The sequence below is a fragment of the Ictalurus punctatus genome, chromosome 26 (genome assembly GCF_001660625.3).
Source record: "Ictalurus punctatus breed USDA103 chromosome 26, Coco_2.0, whole genome shotgun sequence".
Taxonomy (NCBI): domain Eukaryota; kingdom Metazoa; phylum Chordata; class Actinopteri; order Siluriformes; family Ictaluridae; genus Ictalurus; species Ictalurus punctatus.
In genome coordinates this window covers 10470729-10493621 of record NC_030441.2, presented here as the reverse complement: position 1 = coordinate 10493621, position 22893 = coordinate 10470729, and the positions used below count along the sequence as shown (strand labels likewise).

Here is a 22893-nt window from a genome sequence, read left to right as displayed (position 1 = left end):
GTTGGCTCATTTAGTAAAATGAAAATGAGGCCCTGGTTCTCATGGATGCAAATATCCCCACGAACCTATTCGACCAGTATACGTGTTCAAGTTACTCTCCATTTCCAAAAGCTGTAGATGTTCCTGAATTCAGTTTCATTAACTGAACTAGGCTGATGTAGCTCTGCACCTACCTGGTCAAAGAGCTGTTTGCCTGTGGTGTTGGGCTGGATGGCAAACTCCAGCTCGGCGTCCATCGTAGTCACCCGTACATTGATCTGAAAAACAAAAAAGACCAACCAGCTTTACTGAGAGCATGCAGATATAAATCACTGGTACTGGTTAAATCGTGACGCTTTCTGAGTATTGGCATCATTGTATTGTACATGCACTTTGGCATGTCGGTTTCACCCTCAACCGACCCAAAATTCCCCAACAATAGCAAGCATGTAAAGTTACAGCTATGAAACGTCTTCCTGACCACATAATATTCACTTTACATACAGTCAGTTCAACACTGTAATGTTGGTGAGGACTCTGGAGGTCACGCCGTCACACTTTCCTCCCAAGTGACAAAGTTCCTCTTTCTTAATGACCATGGATTGATGAAATGTTTGTCAAAGGACAACAAAAATGTGCGCAGTCAGTGTTCAGCTGAATGAGCAGCGGAACTAGAACTATTACCACAACAAAGAAGGCTGGACAAATCTGTTTTCCCCTCGGGATTCAAGTGAATCCTGAAATTCAGCTTTTCACTTCAGAAAATCTTTACTGCATGACCTACTGCTTATTTAGCAGTTATTTGTGCTCGGGTTTTCATTTTCCTACCAGCAATTTTCACAATAAAAAAAAAAAAAAAAAAAAAAAAAAAAAAAAAAAAGAAAAAGTTAAGCCAGATGCTCGGTCACATTTTGTAAAACGTGTTGCCTGACTACAAAACTGCAAACACAAAACAAGCACACGATTATCTTTTTTTAGTGTGTGAACAAAAGCCAAGAGGCCTCAGTCAAAATCACCTCAAATTGCTTAGACGATGGCCTAATTCAAGCAGTCCTGGACATGGACAAGGCTGTTTCATGTGTACAGAAGGGGGGGGGGGGGGGGGGCGGCGACAGACTGAACTGGACCACTTATTTTTTGTGATGGCACGGTGGGGGAGCGGCTCCGTGTGCCATCAACACCGAGACGTCCGGTTTGCTCTTCTATTTGCTCCGGATGCTGAGAACAGCGTGTCGGCGTGAGTGTGTTGCACGTGGCATGTCCGAGTGTGTGCGCATACGAGTGTGAGTGAAACGGAAAAAAGAAAAACACTGTTAAGGGTCACAATGGGTGTCTGAGAGAAAACCCCCACACGTGCAGTTTTATGCTCTCTCAGCACTCTGAAAGGGCAAGTGTGCTCGGCTTCCCAGCCTGCTCTCTTGCCGAGGTGTAGCGGATGACGGAGCTCCGCGATTGGCTAGTGCTGGCCTGTGTGACCTGCTGCTTGGCCTAAGGGAGGAGGGACGACCTAGAGGGCACTCTTTATCCCCATGTGTGTCTCGTACGTCACAGTCTGGTGCCGAATTACAGGTGGTACGCATGTGCATGGGGTAGCTACCTCTACTGATCACTCTCCCTCTCACGCGTGCATACACTCTCGCTCACTCTGCACACACACACGAAAGGTGATCCAGGGAGCCGTCCTGTTGGGATTGGGTTACCTCGGTCTCTCGTATCCATGTGCCAGGCCTTCCTTTCTCCATTCTGTTTTACTCAGTGACTCATGAAAGCTCCAGCCTTGCCATATTCAGTCGAGCACTCGCGCACACAAAGTCTTGCCACTTCTCGGTCACACTCCAGAAACTCTGGAGCTCTCTCTCTGCTTTCTAAATGAAATGTTTGGGGGTTTTCTTTGCCAAGATAGTGGCATTGAAAAAAAAAGGTGCATTACCATTTATTCCTCTATTATTATTATTATTATTACCACCACCACTAAACATCTAGAAGACGCACAGAGCTCCTTCTCCCTGTATTCATCATCAGCACAAATACAACCGAATTTACAAAAAGCTTTATATTACCCAGTATTGTAGCCTATTACAGTGAACTGACCAATCATGAATTTGTGATCCTGCTTAAAACTACAGCGGCATGTTCCTCTAGACCTTCATGCTCTTTTATCACACGCAAGCAGATTAAACACGGCTCCGTTGTGAAATGCGAGATCTGATCGCTGACCTTCAATCTTCTTCCAGTGTAGGAGTTGAAATGTGAATAATGCTCACGGCATGAGCGCGTCGCTAATACAGAACAGAGCGGCGCCATTCTTAAAGAAAACAGGAATCTTTTTTTTTTTGGGGGGGGGGCTTACAATTGAGATCACAATTCCCAAAAGCTTTTTTTTTTTTTGAGAACTCCAGCTTTGTCCATCCCCTCCCCCCACACACATTTTCTCCCTGGTTTGTTCACTTGCCAATTCTCACCCACCATCCAGCTCTCTCCTATTATACGAACAGGGAGGGTGAAGGCGAACACGTGGTTTTCCCATGAAGACACATGAAGCCAGCCAACCACATCTTTTTGAATTGGGCAGCGTGACCCACTCGGGGGGGGGGGGAAAGTGTTATCTGCCCTCTTTCACATACCTGAGCGGACAGAGAGAGAGAGAGAGAGAGAGAGAGAGAGAGAGAGAGAGAGAGAGAGAGAGAGAGAGGGAGAGATAGGGATCAAGAAAGACAAGGCCGTCCCTCTCACCCAGAGAACACGCTTTTTTGGTGCCGGATGTCTGAGGATTCACCAAAAAGATTGAAACTCGAGACCTCGTTGGCTTTTCCACTCGGAAGCGCTTCTAGCTATTTTAATATCAGATGGTCAGAAGAAAAGAAGTCATAAAAGATCTATGAACAGCAATGCGTCATAATCTGCATGTGCATCACTACACTTTTATACTTGTAAGAGTGGGATAAACACAACGGAACCAGCACGCTGTTAATCACAAACACAAGACAATCATCAGCTACAAATTCATAATGGTGACAGACCCGTGAGTGATTAGACACGCTTCCACTGGCACAGTTTAGCCAAGCTGAACTCTCTGAACACGAGCGAGTGTGTGTGCTGCTGAATGGAGCTGAATAATTGACAGCAGGAAGGAGAGAAGTGCTATCGGCCTTAAACACACACACACACACACACACACATTTCAGCTGCAGTTACATAACGAGGAAGGTCATGAGTGTCAGCGAGAGCGCTACATTTAACCACCAAGGATGCACAAACATGCAGAAGTTACTCATTAGAGTGGTACTGGAGCACAAAACTAAATATGTAACCATTGTTATTATACACACAATATCTTAACCTCAAAACCCTTACGCCCGAATGGACGCCGTTTCTCAGTTTCCCGCCGTTTCGTGACTCAGGAAGTGTTTATCGCTCAGAATTAAGATGCAAATCATCTAAAGATTTAGCACTTTCAAACACTGTCAAAACTCCGCTTCTGTCCAATGTTCAACACTGTTGTTTTTTTAAAATGCACTATAAAGACTTTTTCCCCCTTACACACACAGGAAGTTATTTCCATGTTTTATATTTTCCATTTATATTTTCCATGAGCAAGAGTGAGTGTACTGCTGTCAGAAGCAGCACAATCTCACCAAAACATCTGGAGAAAACTGGTTTGTTCAATTTAAAAATAAATAAATAAATAAATAAATAAAACAAACCAACCGCACACACCAGTTGATCTACAAGAATCTCCACCAGACTGACAAAAATTCCTCTAACACCGACTTCCGTCCTCGTGTTCAAGGCATGGATGAACGTTTAGTTTAAGGTTTAGCTCCACCCACAAAATTCCGTAAAAAGTAAGTAGCTCACAGAGAGCTGAAAATGGCAAAATGATAACTGAATGGTGAAAGAGCGACTCCGAAATATTCCAACAATGCAGCTTGACGAGTGCGGGCTGCCACACACTCGCACCTCAGACCCTTCCTCATTCTGTAGGATGCAGTTTTATGGCAAACCTATTTACATATCAAATAATGCATCTGTGTAGCTGAAACAAAAACAAACAAAAAAATTTTTTTTTTTTAAAGATACGGTATGTATGAATTCTCTAGTGACTGCAATATAGGAATAAACGAAGTGAAAATGCCTTAGGGTTTAAAAAGTTCAACAACTTCATCGTATTTATTTATTTAGATTAATGGCTATTACTTTAAAACGTAAGCACACATTAGTGTGCCGAGACAACAGGGCACATTTTACAACATTTACAAGCTTAAACTAAGACAAATTAGACTTCATTGTTCACAACAGATACCGTCAGTCAGCAATAACCTCCAGCTACCACACCCTCCTCAGTCGGTACAAAGCAGCTGACACACACACACACACACACACACACACACACACACACGGAAGAACAAAGTCAGAGAAGTGATGAGGGAAGAGCTTAATTGTCATTTCCGAGCCACTAGCTCCGAATGGCGGTCCCTTTGTATCAGGAGTGGCGCAGGCATCCAGCAATCAGCCGTGAAATGGCTGGCCTTTTGTATGGCTGCGAGTGGGCTCGAGCCAAAACAAGCTCAAACTCGAAGCCAAACATCTTCCAACCCAGAGCAAACGAACGGCAAACGAGTGCTGTGTTTGACCTGATCCACTCGTTCGGCTTATGCAAATCACAGGACGCAGGCTTAGCTCCGACAAGATCTCACAACAGCTACACAGTCCATACATCAATAATAATAATCATCTATTTATTCTCACTAAACAATTGAGGTCATTTTCAATTGTTGAAATTCTTTTAGATCGATGCATCGATCCAAACGATCCTAACTGAAAGACTCTGGTAGAAAACCATCACCACTTAAACGTTCAGTAAGTCATTGTACTAACGTTGTGTTTCCATACATGTCCGATAGTTCATCTTTACTGCCCCCAAAAAAATAAACGGCTCTGATGTAATGTTTGCATGTGGGTGTGTGTTTTAACATCAGCGTACCATATAGTGTACATACACACACACACACACACGCAGCGCTTCCTCGTCTGCGGTTTCTCTCCTCACTTAGCTATCCCTTCTTAATTAAATGTGCTGCTGCCTTGTTTGTAATCCATTTACATGAGATTGGCCAAGGTGAAGTGTCAGATGGGGGTTTGGGTGGGGGTGGATTTGTACTGATTAACCCCTCAGACACGGTAACAACAAAAACAAACCCTGCTTATGAAAGACACAAACACAAACACACAAACTACTGCAGACTGCTACAACGCGAGCTAAAACCCGAGAAACCACAGGACACGAGAAGTACAAGACGAGCAGAACGCCTTTCCGCTTCTGAATTGAGAGAATCTTCTGAAATCTTAGAGATGTTTAAACTATACGACAAAAGGTGCTGAAACGTCAGCCATCGTGAGGAAGAGGATCCAGTGACTCAATTTGGTCTCAACGGCAGGAATCCAGGACCCCACCTACCTTGTGTGAAAAGTTCAGGCTGGTGGTGGAATGGAGTGGGGAATGCTGCAATGGCATGCACTGGGCCCATTAATTCCAGTTCAGCATTGTTTTCAACACCACAGCCAGAGTACTGTTGATGACCACGCTCATCCCTCACGGGCCACAACTTACCCATCTTTTAATGGCTACATCTAGCATGCAAACGCACCATGTCACAAAGTACAAGTCGTCTCAATCTGGGATGTGACAGAACGGAATAATCGAGCATGAACGAGCAGCACTTATGTGATGCAAATTATGTAACGTCAACATGAATCTCCAAGCATCGTTTCCAACACCGTGTGGAATCCATGCCACAAAGAATTACAACTGTTCTGAGGCCAAATGTATTTACACGACTCGGTATTAGCATGTATATAGACAATACAGTACACTAATAAACGTGTGTATAACATATTGTTAATATGCGTAATATTTCATCAATAAAGAGATCAAAAATTCACTGTTACATTGGTAAAGCAAACCGTAAATATTAAATTCCTGCTATGATGACCCCCCCCCACCCCCCCCACCCCCCCCACCCCCCCCCCACACACACACTCCACTTTCATTCCTTCCACACAGGATGTTGACCCAGACCTCCAGTTCGACACTGGCCTTTTACACTCCACTCGATGAAGTGCAAACAAAAAACAGGCACACGCGCTGCCACATGACGGCCCTCTCTCCCTGTGAGGTCTAACAGGTCATAAATACCCCCTGAGGGCGAGGACGGCATCGCTGAGCGCCTTCTGCTCGTCCTGCGGCACCCTCGCTGCCCCCGGAGCAGTTAGAGAGAGAGGGAGAAGGTTTCACAGAGCAACGAAGTATGAAAAAAAAAAAAGAGTCACAAAAATTAGTCAGTCAACTGAGAGAAAGAACTCTGTGGTACAAACGGAAAAGGAATTTTAAAATCTGCCTAAATTTAGCTGAAAATGAATCCAGTGTAGTAGAGAGAAAATCTTAGTACGAAGGGGGGAAAAAATGTAATTTATTTATATATTTTAAGTTGAGAAGTATAGGCTAGAGAAGTGGTTATTTAAAATCCTCAAGTCAACATCACAGAGTCCCTCAAAAATTTCACGATTTTAGAAATGAGCGCAAAATCACTCAAACTCCGCAATATTTGGAAGAATATTTTCAAGTCAATTTTTTCAAAATTACCGCACATCTTGCAAGGATTCGGGCCGAGACAGGTCATGTGACGTCACCGTGACACGCGTTCAGCCGAAGCCCTCTTCGATTTACGTGCGTCGAACAGGAGTACGGCTAAAAGGCCTCATTTACCAAACATCACTGTGAAAGCCCGCGCAAAACAATTTCGTGCAACAGCAATTTCACCAATTCAAGTCGTTTTCCACAGAAAAACAAAAATTGCATCACAATTTTTTTTTTTTGGAAACTTTGAGTGCAACAAACACAAAAAATAAAACCTCGACGATTTCCTGTACAGACTGTCCAATTCACAGAATATCCTCCAACTCCCCCTCCTTTTTCTCACTCCTGAAGTTACTAAGAAAGAATAATGCAGCTTGTTAAGAAGAAACCACAAACTCCTCCATCCCCATATCTCCCCATGGTGGAAAACTTCTAGAAACAGCTTTACCTCTGATTGGTCAAGGGCTGACAGTGGAGACTCCTTACAGAAATTAAACACTTTCTGACCAGAACCATACTCAAGTATTTATCAAACAGTGGTACTAATTTAAGTTAACCATTATCACAACTGTTTCAATTTGTTTGGGATTTAGTTCCAATTTTGTTTAAATTCCAGATTTGTTATTTGCTGAAAGAGATACGAACTTTAACGGGATTTAGTATTTGGGGCTTACCGTCCTCAGCTGTGTTACATTTTTCACCAAAATGATCCCCGCTTGTTTTTAGTGAAATACATAATACCACCTTGAAGTGTGTGACTTTAGACATCACCTAACTTCAGAAAGCACTTATTATGCCTGGTTTGCAATTGAATGCTGTTTTTTTTTTTTTTTTTTTTTTGGCGCAGTTCCTACTGATGCTCCTGCATGACCTTACCAGAAAACGTTCCCATAAACAAAGAAAGGAAGAAAGCAGCAGGAGGTAATTGTGTTCATATTGTGTCTATATAATGTTTCCCAGTAAGTACACTATACTTTGACTGACCGGCTACTACAGCAACGTTACCCGAACTTTGTTTAAAAGATAAATCACCACAGCTGGTTTTAGTGCCTTCAGCTCCAATAGGAAAAACACACCACTCATCTTTTATTTGGTGGGGGGGGGGGGAGAAAAGAGTTCATCTGTGCCTGTTCACGAAACCATAAATCAAACTCAAACACGCAACACAAACATAAGGAGAACGGCTGTATAAGTGAACATCAAAACAGCAGAGGACCGAGGGCATGTTGTGGTTTGCTGACTTTCCCTGAGAACACAACCGAATGTAGCAACAAATGTGGATACATAGCAGACTGGATGTTTAGTTTGGCTGTAGTCGTGGACCGAGATGAGACAACAGACACCATGCAAGAGAGCAGACCAGTTTTGAAGTTAAGTGTGAGGTAGGGCTTTACTCCTGATTGCAGTTTCGTTTGGCAGGTAACAAAAACAAACAAAAAAAATTTGTCTACCGTACAGTAAATAAGTAAAACAGGACCAAACAGGGACAGGTGGGTGGAGCCAAGTCGACAGTCTCAAATTAAACAAAGTCAAAGCTGTGACTCAAATCAAACTACACTTTTTTTTTTTTTTTTTTTTTTAAACCCATTTTAGCCATTTAGGATTTGGAGTATTTACTGTAGATGGTCAGTGCATAAAGTGCAACACAACGCTGTTGTAGAACTTGTAACTGGGCACTGCATTCCCAGTAGAATACTATTTGAGATTCAGCCACAGAATGGGAATGACTCATGATATCAAATGTTTTCACTACAATTAAAGTTCTGGTTACACTTGACCTTGTATGCACTCACTCGCTCATTACTGCCGGCCTACAAGCTGCCTCAAACTTAAAGCAACAAAAGATATAGCCGTGCTCATCTGAATGAAAAACAAGCTATGTCCTCAATGGCAGGAAAACACGATGTACCGGACAAGTCTTAACACTTGCCGAAGTGCTTTCCTGTCCAAAATGGAACAGTTTTTGTACAAGATAGTGCCACTATAGGTGAGGATATGGTGGTGTGCATGCTAGCTTGTGCACATGCAGGAAGTAGAGGAACTGTTCTGCTTCATTCACTAATGACAAACTGTTGAGAGACCATTAGATGAAGTCAGTGATGTGCACTCGCAGGAGCTGGAAGTTGCTCATTGGTTTTTATTGCTGCACCGCTGATATATAGAGGGCAGCACAATGCTCAGGTCGTTGAGAAGGGGACAATTTCTTTACATGAATATGGAGCTGTAGACCATGAGCAGCAATCCAGCACAAGTGTCCTTGTTGGTCAGATAGGATAGGGCTAAGTGGATGTCAGAAGACATGATGCCTGTGGTGGAGTGGTTTAGCTAGTGTACACACTGATGAGGGTCAAATGTAGCTGGGGTCAGATGACCAGCTGCTCGAAGCACTTCATGACCCCTGGCATGAGTTCAGCAGGAGAGTTCTTCAGCACAGGGATGATGGCCAGCTCATAGTAGGTGCACCAGTGACATGGTGAAGTCTGTGGGATGATGACAGGGCCAGCAGTTTTGCATGGGTTCACCCTCGGTAGGTTCCTCTTTCTGTGCACTCCCGTAGCAGTCGACACCTGGTCATCATGGAGGAGCTGTGAGCCTTATTGCTGTCTGTTTGGTTACTTCAACATAGAGGTCAAGTATCGTAGAAGTAGGACGGGAGGCATCATTGCAGTGGTGGCTTGGCGGTTAAGGGGTTCAAGCCCCAGCACTTCCAAGCTGCCACTGTTGAGCCCTTGAGCAAGGCCCTTAACCCTATCTGCTCCAGGGGTGCTGCATCATGGCTGACCCTGCGCTCTGACCCCAGCTTCATGACATGCTGGGGTATGCGAAGAAAAGAATTTCACTGTGCATATGTATGTGTGACCAATAAAGACTCATTATCACTGGTGTGGGCAGGATGCCACTTCCTCATATAGTCAGTGACTGAACATCCTGCCACACATGCTGTGTGTCATTGTTGGTGAAATGTTCTCTTTGTAGAAGGCCTTGGTGCTCTTGATGGCAAGGTCCTTGTTCCCTAGATCACCGTTATGCCTCCTGATCTGAATGCAACAGTCAGGGCCTCAGACTGGGTGGCAACAGTAAGAGAGATCACATCATCCTCCATACACTTGCTAAGGTAGCTAGTGACAGAAGCTGCAAGATTCCTCATAAGTCTATGTAGCAGCATCCTTGAACATCTGATCAACTACTCTGAAACTACTTGCACTTTAATGGTTTGTGTGGCTGGGTTTTTCTGTTACCGTTGATATGCAGGGATTAATAGCTCAGAAGTGTGAACTGATCTGGGACAGATATGGCCTTGAATCCTCTTTTGCATTGGAGTAAACGCTGCTCCTGGACTGTTCATGGAAACACATTCCCTTGGCACGTTATCAGTGGGTACTCTGCTGCAAAGATGACAGTAGATACCTGTATACCAACATTTGTACACATACACACCATCCTTTGCCCCAGCCTTGACAGATGAAGAGGTTGTAAATGTAGAACCATGTGAGCCCGTTCAATTGGACTAGCAAAACAGGAATGTTGTAATGAAGCCATGTCTCAGTTACAATTAAAACAACACTCGTTCATCTAACGCTGTGCAGTCGGTTTTATTTTCCAGTGAGCGACCATTTCTCGGAAGCAACGACAGAAGAATGCGCCTTTAGCCTGGGTACCAACTTACCAGGTTTACCGTGTTTCAACCACTTGCAGCTTTATATTTAAGTTTTGGCAACCCTGAGGGTCATGTTCATAGTGAATGAATGTAGCAACATAAGCAATTGATTTCCTCATCAACAGCTTCCACATAAGGCTGCGTCGTAAATGTGCTTTGTGGTGCCATTACAGCCATTCGCACTTAGTCCTCTTAACTCCGTTCTTAGTGCTGGTTCGACATTACAAGACTTTATTTAAAAACACCTGAACATATTCCCCTGATTTTAACAGGCAATATGAGAGTTTACTAACGAACCATGTAAAATACTCCTAGCTGTACAAGTTTTATCTCTGGCTTGGAGAACATTTTATCAACCGTCAAGTCACAGCCTTCAGCAACGACTCGGCACAAACATAATATTACAGACGGTGATTACGCACAAGGCGACTGATACGCATTTATTGCTTTAAACTGTTGAAATGGAGGTTTTGTTAGTAGTTGTACTGACTTCTTTAGTTCAACGCAAATGGTTTCTTCCTCCGTACCACAAATTCACGGTTGTAACCGTAACTCTACAGTCCTTTCTGCAAAACCAAATCAGTCAAACTGTAAACAAATAAACCATAGAGCCATACAAACATGTCGCGTACATGTACCTATTATTGTTCATACTGGTGAAAAAAGTTCTGGCCTTCCCTCATCACTCAAATTATCAAGCAACACAGGTTATCAAATCAGACATTAAAGCAATCAGAACTAATGTAGTGTTATCAGTAACAGTCAATATTAGCTTAAAATATTTATCTTTATGGCCAGTTATCTCGAGGATAGAGATTGTTAGCTTAGTCTGTCGGCAGCAGTAAACGTCACCTAATTCAAAAAGTCAATGAACTGCACTCTGGGTACATTTATTTCCTGCCTGAATCTCTGTTAATGCATGCTCCCCTTTAGTTAAATCAGAGACTCTCAACCTCCATAAGAGGCTAAAAATAACACTCCAGCCCAGATTTGTCCTCATGTGACTGGGACCAACAAGTGCAAGTCCCACAAAAGGAGTCTGAAATGTGAGAACACCTTTTGTTGTGGCAACAGTTGAGTCAGGACCAAGTCCGCTTAAATCATCAGAAAGTTTAGATAAGTGTGTACAGGGTTACCGGAAATGCTCCCGAAACTCCATTTAGGATTTGAAAGGAAGTGAAACCGCATTTTACAGCTCTCCACACTGACTGCGCATAATAAAATGAAAAACAGCTGCCATGTGTTACAGATCGAAAGTAATCTATAAGGCAAATCATGTCAACCACATGACCAAGACCAAGAGATTAAAATGCAGTTTAAAAAAATTAACAATAATAAAAAAAAGGATGGAAAGATTATGGAGTGTGGTGCTGTGGGGATTTGTGCTTATTCAGCCACAAGAGCATTAGTGACATCAGATACTGATGTTGGGCGAAGAGGTCCGTCAGCATTCCAGTTCATCCCAAAAGGTGTTCAGTGGGGTAGCGGTCAGGGTTCTGCGCAGGACACTCGATTTCCTCAACTACGACCTTGACAAACCGAGTCTTCATGGACGCGTTGTGTACAGGGAACAGTGTCTTGCTGGAACAAGTTTGGGACTCTTCGTTCCAGTGAAGGGCAATCTTAACGATACAGTACACAAACACATCCTATATTACACCCAATTGTGTCCCCCCAATTATTTAATTATTTTTTGGCAACAGTTTGGACCCACATATGGGCGTGATGGTCAGGTGTCCACATATATCTGGTCATATGCATGTATATAACATGTCAAATTAAAAACAATAATAAAAGCACATCGAGAGGAAAAAAAAATACCCAATACAGCAAGTCTATACAGACCATCTTTGGTTTTGATCGCTCCGACATCCGGGTTCATTTACCAAGAACAATGAAGCATCCTAACTCAAATTCAGAAATCTGCCCAACGTCATCAGCCGAAGACCGCTCCCTGCAGAAAGACACTTCCTCAATCTGCCTATCCAGCACGAACAATTCTCAAACTCTTCTCTCTACTCATGCAATGCACACTAAATCAACTGTTATTTTTGAGATGATATGATGAGTGACCATTTAACAACAAATTTGACCATAAACACAGTCCTACTACAGACTCGGACCTTATGCCCAACACCATGCATGTCCTTCACAGAACAAAAGACAGGTCTCTCGCTCATTTCCAATACATACATCATTTGTTTTGAGGGTTTATGTTTTCTTTCTTTTTTGACTTACCGGTTTCGGCATCTTCACCTCCTCCCTTGCCGCTTATCCAGGGGGGAAAAAAAAAAAAAGGGAGAAACTCGTCCTCCGTTACAGGACGACCCAAATCCTTTTGGCGCAGGCCCTGGAAGAGGGGGGAAAAAAATGCAAGAATGAGCCATCTTAGCTTCCACTTTTAGCCAAGGACAATGCTTTATACTCAGCAAACGTATCTCTGCTTGCCTCAGAGTCCATTTTTAACACACACACACACACACACACACACACACACACACACACACACACACACACAAAAAGAACAATCCAACACGTTTAGGACAGAATTCACTGATAGAAATGCATAAGATGCCTCACAGGCTCAGGGTCCCTGCTTCAACCTTGAGCTCAAATTACTATCTGCATGAGTTTTGTTTGTCCCGCATGTCCCAGATTTCCTCCCACTTCCAAAAAACATGCCAGTACATGGACGGGCTACGCTGAATAGCCCCTAGATGTGAATGGGTGTGTGTGAGATGCCATGCGATGGACTGGCATTCCATCCAGGGTGTGTCTGCTTTGCATCAAGTGGATAGCTATCATCATATGATGTTTGTAGAAACAAAGACGAGAAGGAAACAACACGAAATTGGCTTGAGAAAACATCAAGAAAATGCAAAGATATTCAATTGCTGGATGAACGTTTCAGTCAGGAGATCATTTCATAACATCCAACATGTGGGTTCGTTTAACGAGGAGAGCATTAATACACTTAACGACGTTAAAGCGTCATCATTGGCACCGACATCTATTCTACCATGAATGTAATAACTTCCTAAACTTTTGTGCTGTTACAGTTAGACTGATTCCATGACTATGAAATGTGAGCTGATTATGGCTGCTTTGGGAGAGTTAAAGCTAATCTCTGGGGCAATTTCAGCACTATTGAAATATATATATTTTTTAAATTCCACGTCTTGAGCATATGCAATACAAAATTTGAACCTCAAACTGAATTAAGCATATAATAAAAGTTCCAAAACGCATACAATCAATTCATGCATTCTTGTTTTTCGCTCCTTCTACTTCTTCGCTATTTGCATAAACAACTCGCCTTCCTGCTGCAAAGAATAATCTCACCTCAATACCGTAGAGATTTGCACTTCACAGACCTGCTACCCTCATTAAATATCTACTGCAATCCACTTACACTTTTCTTATACTTCCATCAAGACTCCTACTTAAAGCCTGTTTGGCATAGACATCCTGTATGTGCTTACTTACATCGATCAGCCATAACAATAAAACCACTGGTGAAGTGAAGAACATTGATTTTGTCGTTACAATGGCAAGGATGTGGATATACGTGTCAAGGGGTGGGATATTAGACAGCAAGTGAACAGTCAGGTCTTAAAAGATGATGTGTTGGAAGCAGGAAAAATGGGCAAGCGTGAGGATCTGAGCGACTTTGACGAGGGCCAAATTGTGATGGCTAGACGACTGGGTCTGAGCATCCCCAAAACGGCATGTCCTGCAGGGTGTTCCCGGTATGAAGTGTTTAATACCTACCAAAAGTGATCCAAGGAAGGACAACCGGTGAACCAGCGACAGGGTCATGGGCACCCAAGGCTCGTTGATTAGCGAGGGGAGTGAATGCTAGCCCGTTTGGTCCGATCACACGGGAGCGCTACTGCAGCACAGATTGCTGAAAAAGTTCATGCTGGCTATGACAGAAAAGTGTCAGAACACACAGTGCATCACAGCTTGCTGCGTATGGGGCCACAGACTGGTCAGAGTGCCCACGCTGACTCCTGTCCACCACCGAAAACACCTGCAATGGGTATGCGAGTATCAGAACTGGACCATGGAGCAGTGGAAGAAGGTGGTCTGGTCTGACGAATCACTCTCTTTTACATCACGGGGAAGGCCGGGCGCGTGTGCGTCGCTTACCTGGGGAAGAGATGGCACCAGGATGCACTATGGGAAGAAGGCAAGCCAGCGGAGGAAGCGTAATGCTCTGGGCAATGTTCTCCTGGGAAACATTGGGTTCTGGCATTCGTGTGGATGTTACTTTTACACATACCACCTACCTACACATTGTTGCAGACCAAATACAAAAGTATTTATATAAATAATGCACCCTGCCACACTGCAAAAATTGTTCAGGAACGGTTTGAGGAACATGACAGAGTTCAAGGTGTTGACTTGCCCTCCAAATTCCGCAGATCTCAATCCGATTCGAGCGTCTGTGGGATGTGCTGGACAAACAAGTCTGATCCATGGAGGCCCCACTTCACAACTTACAGGATTTCAAGGATCTGCTGCTAACATCTTGGTGCCAGATACCACAGCACACCTTCAGAGGTCTTGAGGAGTCCATACCTCGACGGGTCAGAACTGTTTTGGCAGCACAAGGAGGACCTACACAATATCAGGCAAGTGGTTCTGATTAATGGCTGATCGATGTATAGTTAACACCTTTGTGACTATATATAGTAATTGTTAAAATCCCACTATCTAGCATCAGGTTCTGTCTCGTCTCTGGTTCCTCTACAGAATTCGTCCTCATGCCAACTCTTTGCACAGTCTCCTCTGGCTTGTTCATTAGGGATCCAGGCACAGATTCGTCTTGTGCTGCTTTGTGTATTTAAAAAAAAATCTCATCACTGAATTTAACTGATGTGTAAAGCAGACAGACTGCATGAACAGGGCAAAAATGGTTTGGGATTTTCCCAGCTGATGGTACAAAGCATGAAAAGTATTTGCTGAAGGTGAAAATGGAAACGTTTGGTAGATCATCAAATAATGATATAGGCACTGAACTTCCATACTTTTCCTGTAAGGTACTTAAAATGAATGCCAATGAGTTACTGAATGCTTTTTGGAAAGTTTGAACTGTTAAACATGAGCAGTGAAGCAAGAGATTCGGTTTTTAGATTGCTCTATTACAAACCTTAAAATTTAATTTCCGCTCATGATCAGTTGCTACTTCAGATTTTAAACAATTTCAATGCAACTTTTATTTTTTTTATATACAAATTTCAAATGGCAGGATTCGCACTCGTTACTCAGCAGTGTCTGGATCTGTAGTGTATACAGCATACCCCACAACACGTCAGAAGAAATTAGGTTCAATTAAGCAGAGCGAGACTGAGTCAGGACAGAGCGAGGAAATGTACTAAATAAAAACACTGCAGTGTCTGCACAATTAAACTGATAAAGGCGAGGCGTTTGTGTATTTTGGGCTGATGCCAGACTGCAGCAGGAGTGGTGATGACACCAGCTTATTGCCATAAAATACCTTTACGACAGTTAAACGGAAAATAATTAAAGACGTTAGTAATAGGAGTTTAATGGTATTTTATCATCTATCAACACACCATTTTCTCCTCCCGCATTAAGTAAACATCTGGTACATCACAGGCCGTCATCTTGAGTCCAATTTTCAACCCGAAAATTATAGGACTCCAACTGGCTAATCCTGTTTCTCACCATAGTAACTGGTAGCCAATACAACTGGCTAAAAGGATTTAAAGGAGCTGTTCATTTGACGTCTGCGCGAAACATGTTATCTGACACCGAATAACATTTTCGCGAGGTAATTGTGCTATAATGATGTTAATAAAAAGGTAGATAAAAATACGCTTTGCTTATTATAGCATTCAAAACTGCAAAATAGTTCCTAGCTACGCCACTGCGAGGCCATACACATTTTGTGGTAAAATGTCATATGTGAAAGGGAAGTATTAGCAAAAGCGTTCATTAGAAACGACACACTCTGATCCTCCGGTTTGTACATTTTCAGCTCAGGCCTGAACACCAGCAGGGGTGAATTGAAGACCAACTGCTTTTTCAACCACAGAGAAGAAAGAGAGAGAAAAAAAAAGAAAAAAAAACCCTCATCTTTTCGAATTTGTTGATAAGTCAAAAACATTTCAGAGTTGCAATGTGAATAATGGAAAACAGCGAGGGCCTACAGGACATGTTTACTGACATTAAAAATAGTAAACATTAACACGAAAAGATCCTCAAAGGCAATGACTACATTATAATTCTTCAAAATTCCCCCAACACTACACATTAACATCACAAAACACTCATTTAAATATGACAAACACGTGTGCTACATCTAAAAACACGGGGAAAAACGCGCATTCTGAATATTAATAAGACTGCAGGAAGTCATTTCCATTCATTATATTCATTCCGTTCCATCTATGAAGAACAGACATAACTGAACATCGCTGTTGGGAAACAAAGAACCATTTACACATACTCCTCGCTCATACACACAAAAACTCGTACAGCGCCACAAATACAGTCGGCAATTATACAAAACCTACAAAAATACCAGACTGAAAGATCTACAAATTGTCTCATATTTTATCAAGGCTAACTGGATAATCCGTTAAAACACATGATACGGTTATAGAAAAATCATCTCGATGTTGATTGTTTTTGAAATAACAGGATGAAATGTTTCATTCCTTTTAGACCACGTTATAATTTTTTTTAAATCAGTTTATGTTTACATTTAACATTGTATGTTCCTGCTATCACTTATGTTATATCAGCTATAAAAAATTATGTCCACACCAGCCTCTCTTTTTTCCTCTTTCCAGAAGTTAATGAAACAAAAACTACACACACACACACACACACACACACACACACACACACACACAGTGCGTTTACATGGACAACGATAATCCGATATTACCCCGATTAAGACGATACTCTGATTAAGAAACTAGCATGTAAACAGTGATTATTGATTCTGGCTAAAGTCATACTCGAAGTAAACACAAATCAAATTAAAACATGTGGAGTATTCCTGTTTTAGTCACATTATCGAGGTGTACAGACCTTAATCACACTATTAACGTCGTGTGGGAGTTCTCACCGCATTGTGCGACAGGACACGTACACACACGGCAGCGCTCAGCCGTTTTACGGCAAACAAGAGAGCACGGCTGCGTCCCAAACCGCGTACTTACCTGCTATATAGAAGGCGAGATGCATGTATCTCAGCTACTATACAGTAAGTAAGTACGCGGTTTTGGACGCAGCTCGTGGCCTCAAGCAGTCGTCTATTAGCACGTACAGCATGACAAATAATTACCTGCACTTGAAGCGTTCTTAAAATTAAAAATAAAAACACCCAAAACTGTATACGGTACCATAACGAAGACCAACTGTATGTTGATGCGTGAAATTCTGGAGGGACGTCGGACAGCGTGGCGCGGTGACGTAACGACGTGTGCTGTTAATCGCACTATGTTCTATAACATGTAAAACAGGTACATGACAGGAGCAATCTAAAAGCAACTCATGTAAACACCTTAATCCGAATATGGTCTTATTTAGAATAAGGTCAATAATGAGATTACTACTGTCCATGTAAACGTCGTCCGTGTCTGTCCTGACATTTTTCACCTTCCCTGTGGTGAAAAACCGAAAGGAATAGAGCTTTACCTCTACTACAACCTCCTGACAATGGAGACTCCTTCCACTAATGTTAAAGATCAAGCTTCACCATAATCAACAATTATACATTTCATTTGTTAAAGAACATGTTTTTCGATTTGTTTACGAATATAAACCGGGAATCTACCTTGCAACGTGAACTACAATCAGAGCTGCTGTTATGGAAAATTAATCAACACTTAATGACCAATCGGAATCGAGCGTTCAACAGCGCTGTGGTTTCAACCGCAGTAATTTCCACTCATGATATTGTGGACATTCTCGAATATAAATCATAAATTTTCCTTGGACCAATCCTATGACTCGGGTTACCTGACGTCCCCTATTTAAAAATCACTGACTTAATATTTTGTTACTTAACTATTGTGATAATATTGTAATAGAAAGATTTGGCAATTACGATAAAAAAAAGAGAGATTTTTATTTAAGACAAGTGGATAAGTTAATTAATTAAGGCAACACCACCAGGAGGTCTACAGATTGTGCAATCACACAGCTTCAAATGGGAAACAGAGAAGTGAACAACATTTCTCACCCCAGCCCCCATGTTCCACTGAAACCTGTGTGTACCGTCATCCCTATACTTGCCACACACGCATACAAAAAAAAAAAATCCACATCCTTCTGAGCGTAGATCATTTAGAGGTATCACGCGGTCTGACTTTAGTCCATAAGTGAAATGATGTAAGCAACGCCACTTGCTCATTTACTCAACACAGTCTGCTCAGGGATTTACCCGAGATTAATGTAACCTACATACACCATCTCCACGTGCATTAATACTGTAATAAATTACTTCATAGAGTAACTTCCTGAAATATCACAGACATCATCGTTACTTTTAACACTGTATTTACTCAGGAAAAGCAGAAAGATGACGGGACATTGAAATGTTTTATTTATTCATATTCAAAATATAATATAATATAATATATATACATATGCGCCATGGTACTAATTTATAGCTTATTTTTGTTTGTTTTTGTAGACTATTCAGACAGGATACAATTTCCAAACGTGTGTTATGTCATGTCACCAGAGGCCATGTGTAGTGATAATGCTCGATTCACCCGGCATAAGTGATTTCAGCATAAATCATACAGATATAAAATAAGCGCTTGTTGCAGGGCATGTAGCCACACACTGCGTTTCATCATTAGTAGGTCAGAATGCAAGTAGTCTGTACCTGTGCTACAACCTCAAAAACACACCGAAAACACCCAGATGTGTCGCTTCTCCGACACGTTCGTTTACACATCAACTATATTTGATTGTTCCACCTTTTAAACTCAGGAAATACTCCCTTTACACTAACGAAAGAGGAAACCTTTTCTCCAACATGGTATTAGGGAATATTCATTTCAGATGGGATACACACACACGTTCAGACAGAACTAAAATCCCAGAGATACAATGGTAGCAACTAAAATTACCGCAGCACCCCATATAGAATTAATCCGATCTGACTAAGGCTTAAGCTAAATTCAACCCATGCAGCTAATTATAGAAATTCATTAGTCATTGCACAATAACAACTATCAATTAGAGGTGGACCGATAGTGGATTTTACAGATGCCAATAACTAAGTTGGGCAGTACCTGTCAATAACTGATTAATCAACCAATACTTTTTAAAATTGAGACTGACTGAAAACACAACACTCAAAGTAAATACTGCTGAACGTGATCACAAAAATAAACAGTACTGACTGTACCATGAAAGTGTACTGTACTTTTTTAAAATGAAACACACACAAAAGTTTCATTTTTCTTTGTCTTGGAGCACACCGCCTTTCCTTGACACTTCTTTTTCAGCTTATTGCAACAAAGGGATAAATACTGATATACACACACACACACAAATTTTAATATCTTGGAAAAGTTCATTTTTCCCCTGATAATTTAATTATTTCTGTTATAATATTCTACATTCGTGACACATAAAGTGAAATATTTCAAGCCTTTTTTGTTCTAATCATGATGATTACGGCTTACAGCTCATGGAAATCAAAAATCTAACATCTCAGAATATTCAAATAAAGAATTTATAATACAGAAATGTCGACCTTCTGAAAATTATGTTAATTTATGCACCCAGTACTCGGTCTGGGCTTTAATCCTTTTACACAAATTACTGCGTCAATGCGGCGTGGCATGGAGGCGATCAGCCTGTGGCACTGCTGAGGTGTTTGTTCTGGAAGCCCAGGTTGCTTTGATAGCGGCCTTCAGCTCGGCTGTATTGTTGGGTCTGGTGTCTCATAGATTCTCTACGGGGTTCAGGTCAGGCGAGTCGGCTGCCAATCAAGCACAGTAATACCACGGTCAGCAAACCGTTTCTAGTAGTTTTGGCACTGTAGGCAGGTGCCGAGTACTGCTGGAAAAGGAAATCAGCATCTCCATAAAGCTCGGCAGCAGACTCGGAAGCATGAGAAAACACTCTCGACTTGAGAAAACACAGCGGACCAACACCAGCAGATGACATGGCAACCAAATCATCACTGACTGTGGAAACTTCACACTGGACTTCAAGCAACTTGGATTCTGTTCCTCTCCACTCTTCCTCCAAACTCTGGAACCTTGATTTCCAAATGAAATGCTAAAATTTACTTTCATCTTCCTCATGATTGTGGTTGTGTACTGATCCAGACAGAGATTAAAGACTCGGGAAACCTCTGCAGGTGTTTTGACTTAATTTGCCGATTAGAGCTCCTCAGGTCGACAGTTCTGTATTATAAATTCTTTATTCGAAAATTTTGATATACTGGATTTTTGATTTCATGAGCAGTAAGCTGTAATCAAGATTTAATTATTTTTTTAAAGAACCTTGAAATATTCCACTTTATGTGTAATGAATCAACAATATATGAAAGTTCCACTTTGTGAATTAAATTACGTAAAAAAAAAAAATTTTTTAATTGTGACGCACCTGTATATAAACTTTATGCAAAAAATTCACTTATTTTAAAAATATATCTTTCTAAGAAAGAAGAAAAATAAAGGGATCTTGTTTCTTTAGCTTGTTATATATAAAGATGAGCAAAAGAGATCTTTTTGTACAAAGATTTCATAATGAAACGTTTTTACCGGTCGACTAACACACTGATATATTTGTCTAGGTTTATAAATCATGAAAATTTCAAACAGCACTGCTAATTTACTTCAAAACACACATTTTCCTGCTAGCATCACTAGCAACCTGAAGTACTTTTACAACACTCTCCCGCTCTTCATTACTGCCACTGACAAAACACTGAGTGGACGATAATATTGCACCGAACGTTCAATTTTCCTGGCTAACTAAATACACAGACATTAAAATAAAAACTACCACTTATAAAATTGCCCACACACTCGTTTAGCATGAAAATACCGACGCTAACGCATCGTGGAAAGTATCGAAACACGGTATAATTAACCGCCGCTACATTCACCGTTACAAACTAGGCCACATTTGTTACACTCGCAACCTTCAAACGAACCGCAGGCCTTTCTGAACTGTCTAAACTGTGAACACAAATACAAACAAAACAGGGTTTATTTACAGTGAAAACTAGAGCAGGCCCTGAGGCTGAATTAGCCTTTAATCCGTGTATTTCAGCGACGCGCCTCGGCTTTGAGTCGGAATAAAGTTGTGACAGCAGATATTCTAGCATACGGAGAAGCCTACTCAAACTCCGGCTCTTATAATCCGCTTTACAGTCCTACATTTGACTCGTCGTGTTTTGCTGTGGAACGGAAATGATACACATCTCATGTTGAGGGTTTTTTATTATTATTTTATTTATTTATTTATTTTTTACCCCCATTGCTAAATTAATATGTACAAACAGGACGCAAACTCTTAAACACTTGAAGTCCTGTTTAATCTTTGGGCGGATGTTACACCGCTACTCTGTATCACACACATAACTGTCCCTGGTGTACAACTCAAACTGAGCCTTTCTTCATATAAAACCTGCTTTACAGTAAACATGAGTCCTGTATTTTATATGCATGTATTATATACATATATAGAGTGTGTGAGAGAGAGAGAGCACATAATGGTGAAACAGTTTACTAAGCCTGCAAATGGAGCCGATTAAAAACAAATAACTCACCTCGGCGGAAGCACCGCGTCTTCCTAGAGCTGAAATAAACTCCAGAAATCCTTTAAGAATGAAACACAGGAGCAGAAAAACCTCCTGAACTGCTTTTTTGAAGAGCCCCTGTATCCTGTTGGCACGCTAATTCGATCAGAAGGGAAAGAGAGGAGTAAGGTTTAGCCTGTAAATATCCAGAGCAAGGTGAGAGAGCGGGAGGGAGAGAGAGAGGGAGAGGGAGAGTGAGAGACAGAGAGCAGCTGAAGCCCGTCAATATGGCCGGCGTGAGCGAGCATGAGGCGTGGTTCAGTCCCATCCATGAGAGAGGAGAGGAAGGGGCGCCTCCTCATGTTACTACTTCAAACTGTGTCGCAGCAAGAACTATACATGTACATTTCACTTTTTTTTTAAGGCTTCTAAAAATGTATCATTGTCATATATTCCTGCAAAAAAAAAAAAAAAATTTAAAATCACCATGCCAAAAGAACAGCTACCAAAACATAGGCCAAGCTAGGATGGAAACAGTTTCCTAATTGTGCTGCTAATGCTACATTGAAAACAAGGTTTTTTGTTGTTGTTGTTGTTTTTTTTTTTAAAGAAAAGAACACTACATGGCCAAAAGTTTGACAACACCTGACCTTCATATCTAAATGGTCTGCACATACATAGTGCTTTTATCCAAAGCGTTTTACACTTTGTCTCATTCACCCATACACCGATGGTAGCAGATCTGCCATGCAAGGTGCTAACTTGCCATCGGGAGCAACTTGGGGTTCAGTGTCTTGCCCAAAGACACTTCGGTATGTGGAGTCATGTGGGCTAGGAATCAAACCGCCAACCCTACAATTAGTG

The 22893-nt window shown here is 41.7% G+C and overlaps 1 protein-coding gene across 1 annotated transcript in view; it reads right to left on the bottom strand.

Annotated features, from left to right (window-relative positions):
- LOC108258936 (radixin) overlaps positions 1-22329 on the bottom strand; it is a 42130-nt gene extending 19801 nt beyond the window's left edge. Inside the window, exons 1-3 of the mRNA XM_017457970.3 lie at positions 22060-22329; positions 12513-12624; positions 174-257 (exon numbers count right to left, since the gene is read on the bottom strand). Coding sequence (XP_017313459.1) covers positions 174-257; positions 12513-12524 — 96 coding nt within the window. The 5' untranslated portion in view covers positions 12525-12624; positions 22060-22329. The remainder of the gene's footprint in view (positions 1-173; positions 258-12512; positions 12625-22059) is intronic.
- Positions 22330-22893: the final 564 nt, after the last annotated feature.